The sequence below is a fragment of the Cupressus sempervirens genome, chromosome 8, assembly GCF_028749045.1.
Source record: "Cupressus sempervirens isolate cs-2001-9-10 chromosome 8, ASM2874904v1, whole genome shotgun sequence".
Classification (NCBI taxonomy): domain Eukaryota; kingdom Viridiplantae; phylum Streptophyta; class Pinopsida; order Cupressales; family Cupressaceae; genus Cupressus; species Cupressus sempervirens.
The window spans coordinates 215,207,378-215,219,663 of NC_143125.1; the positions used below are offsets into that span (position 1 = coordinate 215,207,378).

The window sequence follows — 12,286 nt, forward strand, 5'->3', positions numbered from 1 at the left end:
TAATATATTGGAATCTTGATGGTTCAGGGCTCGACAAGCTGTTAAGGGCATCCACCTTGAGTTGAAATAGTCAGATTTGTTAAGCATTGATGTTAAAGTTGGTGTTGATTAGTGTTGCATTTTATTTTGAAAAGTGGGTAAAGCCATGGACTAAGTTAAGTTCATGTTGGTTAGTGTTATAATTCATCTTCAAAAATTAAAAGGGAAGTATCAGAATTAAATTCAATTAGAATCTTATTAACATCTACGTGACCAACAGTCTAGAGAATCTTTATATTCATCTTATTTTCTTCTCCATCTCAGCTCTGGTTATAGATATTTATTAAAAAAAACTGTAATTTTATGTAACCTTGCTTGCTCAAAAGAAAAGAGATAAATTTATAGTACGCTTCGAACATCGGGACTGCGTATCACAGCACAATTCTGATGCAGCCTTACATGAGTGCAGAGACTTGTTAGCAAAAAAATATTACGTTCTTATACAGCAAAACAAATATTATGACGCAGGTTTAAAATGACGACAAGAATCGATTAAACAAATAATCAAGTAGTACAAATGAAGGCCGGGGACTCAAGTCTGATCAACAACATACTGAATCTATAACACTCGATTATCTTGAAGAAGGCTGACACAAAAAGAGAACCAAATTTCAAAAAAAGAAAGAACCAGAATCAGATTACACCCCACAATTAAGAATTAGAAAACAAATTCCCTTTCGAGTGATTACCTACGTGAATTTGTATCAAAGACTCCGATCACCTGAGTGAAACCCTCCTATTTTTCTTTTCATTTTTTTGGAAATTTGACGAAACTAAATAGTTAGAAAATATGAGACATAAAATTCAATATAAATTTCACCGCTGGAAACAAAGTTGCACTTAGATATCATTTAAATATTGTAAAAATAAAGATGAAAATAAGATTGATTTGTAAAAAAAATATACCACAGGCTTAACAAACGCAGTGGCGCGAAGCTTTGAAGGACAATTGTACAACGTAACCCCATAATTTCCTGCCAAGTGACCTCCACGGGCAGCAAATGTTGCCATTATGTTACGGGTTTCTCTGCAGAATTATAGTTTATCGTTTCTGTATTCAAATTTAACTACTGAATGCATACTGCAAAAGTTGTATTGATTGGATATACGTAGTGTTATTCTCGTTAAGTTGTGGATGTATATTCATTGACTATATGTCTATGGCCCAAGCTTAGAGCCATTGAGGGAATTCAACGCATGCGCTAATCTTTAAAACGGACAAACTATGGATTCAATTGTGTACTTAACTACGGAGTTATCCAAAGATGGTCCGTGTTAGTTATGTAAAACATTGAATATTGGGTGTTGTGTACTTCAAACTATTCGTTAGTGCGGTAAATTGTATACTGTTGTAATCCCTCTATAGATAGATAGATAAAAATTTAACGTCCACGAGGCTAAAAATAGCCTATAAGACAGCAAGACAACTCAAGTAGACTTAAGTAGCAATGTTCGCTGCTTGTGCAAGATGATGATGAGTCCACCCAATTGCTTAATGTACTCTTCATTGAATAGGTTATGCCAAGAACTGTCACATATAGTGTCCGCAAATTTATCTCTACTACTCTTGTAGGCCTCACATTCTAAAATAAAGTGTTGTTCAGTTTCCACTTTCCTAGAATTGCAGAATCTGCAAATTCTCTCTTCCCAAGCCTCTTTTGGCCTCTTCCAACGTTCGATCTCACAACGAAGTTGGTGAGAGCTAGTTCTCAACTAAGCAATAAGAATTTTAGCCCTCCAAGAAATGTTGGCTCCTATGTATGCTTTTTGGAGTTGATCACAAGCGGGGTTGAACTCGTTTATATAATATAATTTCTTCCTTCCGATCTCACTTCCCCAATTTCTCTTGTAGAATTTCTCCATGACAAAGACCTTTATTTCTTTATTATTTGTGGGGCACATATTGAATTGAATATTCCATTTACTCATCCATTTGATGTTTTGTTGCATCCATGTCCTTTTTCGCTTACATAGTGTGTCACTAAAGACAACTTTAGGCCATCTATCCTCTTCCATTTTTTTTATTCTTTCTAGATAGCTTAGAAGGTGAACCATAGCAAGTGCCTCAATAGGAGTAGCCCCCATTTCACTTAGCATGATATCATATGGAACAGTGTTTTGGATTTTAAACTTGCTTGTGATCAAGTGCTTTTGGATTTCTTCGATTTGTTTCCATTGTGCTATAGTAGTGTTGCTGGCCCATAATTCACACCCATAAAGAACAACTAGCAGCACAAGAAGACCGAACAAAGTTTGAATAGTTTTCCAATCCCACAACTTTGCTTCACGGCACCTATTCTGAAAAGCATAAAAAGCCTTCCACCCACCTAATATCCTTTTATACTTGCAGCTAGACCAGCTTAGTTTTTTGTTGAAATCGATGCCAAGGTATTTATACTCCGCAACTTCTTCAAGAACACTTCCATTGTAATAAAATTCATGTTGGTGTTGTTTTTTATTATTAGAGAAAATCATAACCTTAGTCTTGCTGATATTGACCTGCATCCCCACCATTCCGCAAAAGCTCTCAAGAGAAGATAGATGATCTTGCAAACCACAGGCAGATTTGGCAATTAAAATGAGATCTTCCACATATAGGAGCAGCTTTATAACAAATTCACCTAGCTGAATGCCTTCACCCTTTTGCATGTTTAACCACTCGTCCAGTTTGTCAATATATAAACCAAACAAAGTAGGAGATAAAGGGCATCCCTGTTTGACCCCGATATCGCTCCTAAAACATTATGAAATGCCATCTGAAGTTCTGATTTTGACTTTCACCTCTTCGTACATTCTATGAACAACAGCTCTGAGATGCATAGGAATCCCCAATTCTTCCATCATAAACCAAAGCTTGTCTCTTGGGACGGTGTCAAAAGCCTTTTTAAAGTCGACAAAGCAACAAAATACCTCTTCCTTTTTCTCCCACTCTTTTTCAATAATGTGTCTCAAAGTGACACAGTGATCCACTGTCGAGTGCTTTGGCCTAAAACCAACTTGCCCTTTAGCACGTTTATGGTTTTCTTCTACCCATTTGCTGATCCTGGTTTCTATCATGCTGCCAAAAAGTTTAGCAAAGAGGGGATTGATCATTATAGTCCTGTAGTTGGAGGGATTGTTAACATCACCACTCTTAAAAAGTGGTATTGCAAGGTTGATTGTCCAATCTTTCGGAAACCCTTCTTGTCAAATTTTGTTGAAAATTTCAGTGATGTGCGGTGCAAGAGTTTTCATACCCCACTTTAGATATTCTGCTTGGAGCGCAACAAGGTCTTTTGCTTTACCTCCACCTAACTTCTTAATCCCTGCCTCTATCTCTTGCACAGTGAAAAGATTTGTATCATCATTGACCAAAGGTGGTTGTCCCACTCCACCCTCTTGTTCATAAAGTTTCTTAGCATATTCAAACCATTGGGTGGTAGTAATAATATTATTTTCAGTTTGTTTTCTCCTTGGTTGGAGTTCTTTCCAAAAACGTTTGGGGTTATTTCTACCCAAGAAAATTAGCTCCTCTCTCCTTGTGAACATAAAATTAGTTTTTTCTTCTTTAGGATCTGTTTGTAGGCCTTAATGTCAAGGTTAGTTTTATTTGACTCCCTTAGGTTTCTCCTAGCCCTCTTGAATTCCTTATCAAACCAAGCATTGGCTGGAAAACAATTAGTTTCAGATTTTCTATTTTTTGCTCTCTTGCATTTTGAAAGAGCCTCATGGATCAAATTTGATAAATCATAACTGTTAACACCATGTTTATACATAGGGTGTCCCATACAAAGTTCCTCAAGAGTAGCTCTAAAAGTGTTACTGTTTTCTGAAGTTAACAAAATTCTGCCCTGAGAAGGGGGGTATTGATTGCCTTGAGTTTTTGCTCCAATTCGCCTATCCTTTGCCCAATACAAATTTATGTACAGTAGTCTATGATCTAATTTGAAATCCCAAATGTACTCTTCAATTTTAACTTCTTCAATATTTTCATACAAATTCTGCGAACAAATTACATAATCTACCACACTTGCCTCGTCGTATGTGTTGCAAGTGAAATTGCCTGACTTAGCCCATCTAGCCAAACCATTACAAATTATGAGATCAAATGTGCCACATAGAGTGATCAATTCTTCCCCAAAATGATTGCAGCCTTTGGCATCTTCGGATATTCTTTTCCATTGATGATTTATTTCTTCTATGAGCCAAATAGGGTTATTATTTACTTTGGAGCTGAAAATACTTGCTTGCCAATTTGCTGTCCTAGCATTGAAATCTCCAACAAGAAGAACATCCCCACGCTGCGAAAAAATAGCAACATCTTTCTTTAACGCAATATAGGGGTCATTGTGATCTAAGCCACACTTTTTATAAGTTTTAGATACTTGTGGAGCAAAGTAACAGGCTGCAATCCTGATAAGAGTGTTATTTTCCACGATTTTGAGCCATATAAATTGTTTATTAGAATCAGTCTTTTCCAACTGAATGGCATGACCTTCCCTTTCTTTTACTATAACCGTTATACCTCCATGACCTTTACCATTTCCCGCTACCTCATTCCACACTGCCATCTTCTAGTAGCCTTCAAACAATGGGGTCTTACATCCCTCATGCTCATGTGTCTCTATGAGACAAATAATGTCTTTGCCTTCTGCAATAGGTCCTAACCTAGGCCCACGTCTCCGTGGATAACCTCTACAATTCCAACAAACTAAACTTAAGGACACCTAGTTTAAGCTTGATTGCTATTTGTTTTGATGTGAAAGACTCGAAGTTGAGTTATTATAGCTAAGCGTGATTGCTGATCTTGTTGTATCGCTGCATGCTAAAGTGTTTGTTGTCACACCTTTGTTGCCTTCTTCCTGCCCTTCATTGGAATGGTGGCCAAAATGAGCAATAATTGCTTTTCCCTTGAACATCCAAGCTCTTTTGCCTTCATTTCTAGCTATTCTGATTTTTTCCATTTCCATTCTTCTTTCTACTTGCTTTCTCATGGTTAAATCCTCCTCTACAATGAAGCAAGAACCCCTCAAGAACTGTTTTTTGTAAAGTAGATTTTGTTTGTCGCTAATGTTGGGCATGACTACCTTGATTGGCCTATTTCTCTCAGCATGTGGTTTGCCAACCCTCCAAGCTTGATAGATTTGTCCTTGCCACAACAACACATCTTGTAGGAAATCCCTCGTTAAGTTGAGGGTGTGTTCACCTTCCCCATTTATCCCTTTAATAATTATATTGGATTCCCTACGCTGCCTTTCCTTGACCTCTCTGTCTTGTGTGTTCACACGAATCTTTGCCTCTTCTCTTGCCATATCAAGGTGTTTGCTATTTTTGTCCCAAGTTTTGGTGACTTCTGAAAAACTTCTCCTCTCCTCTTCAACCCCTGCCTTTCCCAACGAATTAGCGTGAAGAATCGTTCTCTCCTTATAACGAGATGACTCGATATTTGTTGTGACCTTGTTTGTTTCCAATGTAGCATTCAGGTTTTTCCATTCATCCTTCATGTTCTGCCATTCAAGCTTCCCTGCTAAAAGTGTTTCTCGTAGTGTTGATATTTGAGCTTTTAAAATGTTGTTATTATCTACAAGAGTTTTATTTGCTGAAATTAACACTTGCATATTACGGTAACTTTCTTGTTCCTTAGCCACTAGGAGTTCCAACCTCCTCTTGGTCCTCAATAGTTCTTGCACATAAAGATCTGGGCACCAAGTGAGAGGTGTGGAGGTAGGGATGTAAGTGACAGAATCAACAAAGTTGCTACTACCACACAAATGATTGTCACCATCTAAGTGTGGAGGAGGGTACATTTTGACAACATCTTTCTGTTTCTTCTCTAGTTTATGCAATCTCTACCTATGTTTTTGCTTTTCATGTGACCCTTTCAAGCGAGCAAGTCTACGTTTTAAAACGCCCTTGAATTGTTTAACATTGACCCAAATATATTTCCTTGTCTTGCCGAGTGATGCCATTTTGACTTGACCTAAATGGTTAGTTTCAAAGTGCACCAAAATTTCTTGACCGTTTTTGACCAATGATATGGTTTGTTTTCCCATAGCTTGCATATCCACCATTTGTTTTCCCATTGTTTGTGTATCCACAATTTGTTTTTCCATTGATCAAAGGAAAGAAGGACGAAACAAAAACTAACAAGAGCAAATATATAAAACAAAAAAAATCGGAAAGTGCACCTTGAAACCCCTGGCTTAAAAGCCTACCACTATCTTGATGTGGGTTGGGCCCAGTCGTCGTTTTTCCCTTGGAAATGAGCCTGTCTGGAATTTGAGCCTGTTTGGTATTGTGTATGCTGCCTGGTCCCACTGTGATGCTTCGGTGTGATGTCCCGGTCCCACTGTGTCGTTACCTGCCTAGTGTCTTGTCTTTTCTGCCCTGGAGAAGTGGAGCCCAGAGCCAATGCCAGCCTCAAGTGGATGGTCTGGTCTGGTTATTTGGGGCCCGAGGTTACCTTTATCTACGTGCCGATCCAGTCAACTTCCAACTCTCGCCCTCGGCCAAGTTGAAAGCTTCTTCTCAAGAAGTCCGACCTAGAGAAACCAAGCATTTCGACTTTGGTGTCTAATCCATTAGTAATTATGTGCTTTTTTTTCTTTTTCTTTTTCTTTAAAAAAAATAATAATTTGTTTGGCCACTAAAAATAAATGATATGACATTTACACAAAGTGCTATTATTGTATGATATTGTATCATTTAACTATTATTTTTTAGCATTTTACTATTTGTCATTTATTTAGACCAGTGAGAACTACTATAGACAACTCACAATAATCTGTAAAGTCTTTTATTTTCCCTCCTATCTTCTTGAAATTCTCTCTTAACCTTGTACTCTCAAGCTTACCTATAGCTCTCTACAGCTTGTTACAACTCTATACTATACTCTCACAACATTATTTTACAACTATTTTTTTCTATTTGGCTTTCTCTAGCCTATCAAGTAATATTTTCCTTTTTCATTTAATGCCTCTAAGCATCTTGGGGATTTCTTATACCCCTTATCTATCTATCTAGCTTGCTTGTCGTCGATGTGAAAACATCAAAATAAGAATTTAACTAAGGCAAGTCCTCAAATAGCACTTAAGCATTTTTCTTTTTCTTTGTGTGTAGTGTTTGAAGGACATTCAATCTTGCAAAGGTTTGCATGTGCATATTTATTATTTACTTCTTTCAATTGAAACTCTTAAATATTATTTCTAGTTTATTATTTGTTATATATCTTTTTTGTATAGTATTCACTAGTGTTTATGGTATCTAGGTTTTGTAAGTTGGATAAATCATGAAGTTGTATCTTTGCTACTTTTATTAGTGGTCTCTTTTTTGCAATCCATATAAGGTAACAATGCTATATAACGCTTTCCAAGTGTCGGGATGATATCTTTGGCTTCTCCGGAGAAGAGAATTTGTTACCCTTGAGATTTATAGACTATCAAGAAACAAATTGATTAAACACTACCTCACTTCTACTTGCCCTCTAGTGAGATAGGGTGATCACACTAATAGATTGAATAGAATCTAAGGCCTAAAGAAAATGCACTGCAAAATAAAGAAAATGAATTAACTTGTCTATGTAAATAGATAAAAGTTTGTTTATTACTATAAATGAAAAAGGCTATATGTCAAGATTAATAGTTTAGCTCTATGAACTTGCTATCTTGGATGTTAGCTTAATTCTAGGACTATATCATTGATACGAGAAGATAGTGGGGTGTCTATAGATCCTCTATGGTAGAGTACAAAGAACATAATATAATAATAAGATAGTATTCTACCTAAACACAAAATAAACTATTATAGTAGCAAGAAATAAAGAGAACAATTACATGTGTAACAAGAGGAAAGAGGAAAGAGAACAAACTTACATCAAAGGAGGCATAATTGTCACAGGAGATTCTACTCCTCCTCTAAACCTACACACAAGCAAGAGAGGGAAAATGTTGGGGCTATTTGGAGGCCTGCCTCAATCAAGTCCTTGTTTTGTTTTTTCCACATCCATAATGAAAGTTGGTGATAGATAACCAAAAGATGAAAGATGAATTACAATAGTAAAATAAATAAAAAATACTTTGGTCAATATAATAAAATAATATGGAGTGAGATGGGGAACTTTCATTTAAATCCATGAAGTCAGAGCTCAATAGAGTGAGGGCAAGATGACAAAGAAGGTGGTGAGGTTGTGATGTTGTGAATGTTAAGATTGTAATCACATATTTTTGGTCTAGTAAAGTATAATCTCCTTTGTGAGTAATTAAATTAAAATACTAGACCATTATTATGCATTAAATTAAGTTTGCATTATTAAAAAATAGAAAATTCATTGATCAAATCATCACATTATCATTTATTTGATTATATTTTAAGGTTTGACCACTTTATCCTAAATTTATTTAATTAAAAGAACATGTCCCCTTGTAGTTAAATAAAAAATCCCTTTTATCCTAAGTGCACATGAAAACCACTTTTCTTATAAATAAAAAGAGAGAATTTTCTCCCACTTGGATTAAATTTATTTTGATTCAAATACCTTTTCTTATTAGTCGTTGCCTATTTATAGGAAATGAACTAATGTTTTCACATCTTTCAATTAATTTTACCGATAATAAGTTCTTAACAGTCTAAAGTTTGGATTGATTCATTTTTAAACTAAATTTATGTATCCTAATTTCTAAATTTTTATTGGCTATCATCAATTTTGTTGGAGTTAAAATTATTTTTTATTTAAAAAATAGCAAAAATAAATCAAGCCTCTTTCTAGAAGTTTCTCTCAATTTCTAGTGTTTACCAAGTGTTCTTCGAAGCCCTTAGTCAAACGATTTATGTATGAAAGCCAAGTCCAATAGAAAAGAGATTGTGTGCTGGAAAACACAATGAAGTTGGAAGGAAAGGAAGTTGTAGAAGCCCAATCAATAAACGATTGTCCTATCGTTGTGGTTGATCCTCTCTTGCCAATTTTTGGCAAAGGACAAGAGTCATGTTTCATGGTTGGAGTAACAGAAGCTTGCATTTCCTTTGGCTAGAAGAAATTGCACTTGAGTTGGCAAGCAACCAAAAGCCTTTCATGTAGGTCTTGAGAAAGGATCTAAAATTTTCCATCTAAAGTTTATAGCAGCCACAATATTTACAGCTTTCTTCTCTTCCTCTACCCTTGATATACTACTCTTTTCAGCCAATTAGTTACTTTGTTCTTGCCATCTCTTGTATTGCCTTGCACAAGATTTTGCAGACATAGAATGGAGCAAAAAGAACCACCATGTTCAAAGGATTTATAAGCTTGCATTTTGTCCAATACCAAATGATTAGGTTTCTCAAACTCAGATCTTCCAAACCTTAGAAAACATACGGTCATTGAAAAGACTTACAACAATTGTGGAAAAGCAAAAACCAAAACTCACATTAGGAAAAACATATTAAAATTGAAAAAGACATAAAGTGCATAAAATTTTGTAGACACTTGTAATAGTCTAATCATGAATTGGGTTTTGAGAAGAAAAAAATGATGGTGTTTCAATAATAAGAAGCAAGGTAATCTCTTGCATCTGTCGTGCTAGAAAATGTTATATAAAAGCATATATGAAATGCTATATCTAAAATGTTATATAGATTTTTGTAATATTTTATATTTTTAAACTATTTTTAATTTTATATGTTTCATATTCATTGAATTATAATTTTATTTTTTATTTTTAATTGAGTATATGAACTCTTTTTATTGTTCAATATTTAAAAAATAAAATCAATATTAAGTTTCTTAAGTTTTATTTATAATAGTTTAAAATTTAAACGTGATCTTTTATTCTTGTGATTTATCAAAAAATTTCAATTCAATTAGACAATATTATAATTTTAAATGTTCAAAAAAATATTTGAACAAATATATTAATAAAATCATGTTACTAATTGTTCTTTAAAAAATGAAATTATGAATCATTTTTTTTTTGTTAAACAAATAGACTTTCTTAACTAAATAGAGTGAACATAATTGTGAGTTAACTTCAATGATAATTTAGTTATTTTTTATTGTTTTTCTATATTAGATAGAGTGATTTCACAACATCTAAAGTAAAAATTTGAGCAAAATTTAATTTAATGATTATAATACTTTATTGTGATATTTCTATTGGGATTTTACTGTGTACTTTTTGAGCCAAAGTCAGTGAGCCATATTACTATTAGAAATTAGAAATTATTATTAAAATGTAGAGTTAAGAGTTTAGGTTTTAAGGTCTGAATATTTTCGGTCTCAAATACATGACAATTAATGAAAATTATGTTGTTTTCTATAATAATATACTTTTTAATAATAATTTACATTATTATCATATTACATATCATACTTATTTAAAAATAAAGATTAAAAACCAATTTTAAATTTCTACTATGAGTAACTCCACATTACAATACTTTTATGTTTTACATATTTATGTTTGAGCTTGTATTATTCCTTGTCTTCTTAATGTCTAATTCAACAAGCTATGCTATATACATTTTTCTTGTGTGAACATAATTATTCAACACTTGATCTTCATTTCTGCGCATGAAATGTCAATAGCACAAGGCAGGGACACAAGCTCTTTAAGAGCTTTTGTTTTCTAAATTCTTATCTCTGCCTCAATTAAAGTGTCTTTTATTTTGTCTTATCTTTAATCATTTTTTCCAAGGTGGATTTATTTGAACTAAAATTTTCTTTAATGTCCTTCTTAATCTTGGTTAAAGTGCAATTTTTTTGTCTTATCTTTTTATCACTTTTTCCAAAGGTGGATCTATTTGGATTTAATTTAATTTTATCCAAATCATCTTACTTATTTTGATTGAAGTGCAATTAATTTTATCTTGTCTCTAATCATGTGCACAAACACCTTTTTTTAAGGTGCCCATCTCTTCTTCTTCTTTTCTTCTCTATCATTTTTAATTCTTCTCTTCTCTCCACGAGGGTGGAATCTTTGACTTATACATTGTCCTGCCTCCTTATCTCAACCATTCATTGTTTTTCCTCTTAACCTTAGCCTCTTATTTTACACCTTAATACATAAGCACATGGATCAACCAATATTTAATCTTGAACATTGCTCATTCTTTTGGTTCTTAATCCTAACAGTCCATTCATTTCTAAAAAATAATAAAAGAAGGCCATGTCATCATTACATCACACACATCACACAAACATAAATATCTATTTTGTTCTTTCATTCTAGCATTATTTTGTTCCTTATCTTTCTTTTGTGCATTTGTGATGCTGGAGTATCCTAGGTTTCCTTACAATCTTGCACTTTTGTTCATTCTGGCAATTTGACCGAGCTCCTACAATGTTGACCAAGATCTTCAATGTTAGCTAAGTTGTTTCTTTGTTAACTGAGCTTGTTTTTTCAACCATGTTTCTTCTTTGCTAATCGAGCTTTTCAATGTTGATTGAGTCTTGCAATATTAGTCAAGTTGTTCAATGATGACCAAGTGATCCTTCATGTGACGAGTGGACTTGTTATTGCTAATGCTCAGCTCCTTCTTTGACCAATTTTTTCTATGTTTGGTTCTTAGTTGGAGCCGACTCTTGTATTTATTTAGATTGTGAATTCAATGATAGGATATTGTCTAGGGATGAGTGTTGATTATTTTGAGGTCAGCGTTTCTTTGATGTAATGTTCCAGAATCTTCTATAAACCATTTTGGCAAGTATAAGTAGAGGTATTTACTTTATCTTTGGGTAGACTCAGAGAAGATGTTGCGAGTCGGAAGTTGAATATATAACTTAGGGTTATATTTTGTATCTAGTCGTAACCCAGAAGGCCTTACAACTGGGCATGTATGTTGAACACTTGATGAATCAATAAACTATTTCTTTTCTCTCCTTAGTGTTGTTTTCTATATTTTTCTTCTATTGCGTGTACTCAACAAGGTGGTTAGACGATTGGGTGTGCCTTTGGCCCTAGTTATTATTTCTCCTTGCACTAATTTGCATCCTAGCTTAGTTGTTATTTTCTTTATTACATCTAGCTTAACTAGTATGGCACAGTAATCTTCATCCGTGTAGTCTAGATTTTCTTCATTAGCTTAATCGTATATCTCTTATATATCATCTTAGTTTACTTTTCATTTGCATTCATTATTGATATCTTGGATACTTTCATCCCCATTGATTTCTATCTTTGAATCTTCCATTAAATGGTGCACCTTGCAAGGGTCACATCTATTGGGTTCATTTGAGAGGCACTACTACATAGCTACTTGATCTATTGTATTTCATAAATAGGAATTCTATAAGACA

At 34.0% G+C, this 12,286-nt stretch overlaps 1 protein-coding gene across 3 annotated transcripts in view; it reads right to left on the bottom strand.

The window, feature by feature from the left end:
* Positions 1 to 1,119, bottom strand: part of LOC149542269 (ribose-phosphate pyrophosphokinase 1) — a 170,272-nt gene extending 169,153 nt beyond the window's left edge. For 2 of the 3 annotated variants that reach the window (XM_089797256.1, XM_089797255.1), the window contains exon 1: positions 946 to 1,119. In XM_089797256.1, the coding sequence (XP_089653382.1) occupies positions 946 to 1,050 (105 nt within the window). In that variant the 5' untranslated portion in view covers positions 1,051 to 1,119. Of the gene's footprint in view, positions 1 to 728; positions 846 to 945 lie in introns of those variants that run through there. The other variant, XM_089797257.1, reaches the window with a different exon arrangement.
* Between the last annotated feature and the right edge of the window lie 11,167 nt (positions 1,120 to 12,286).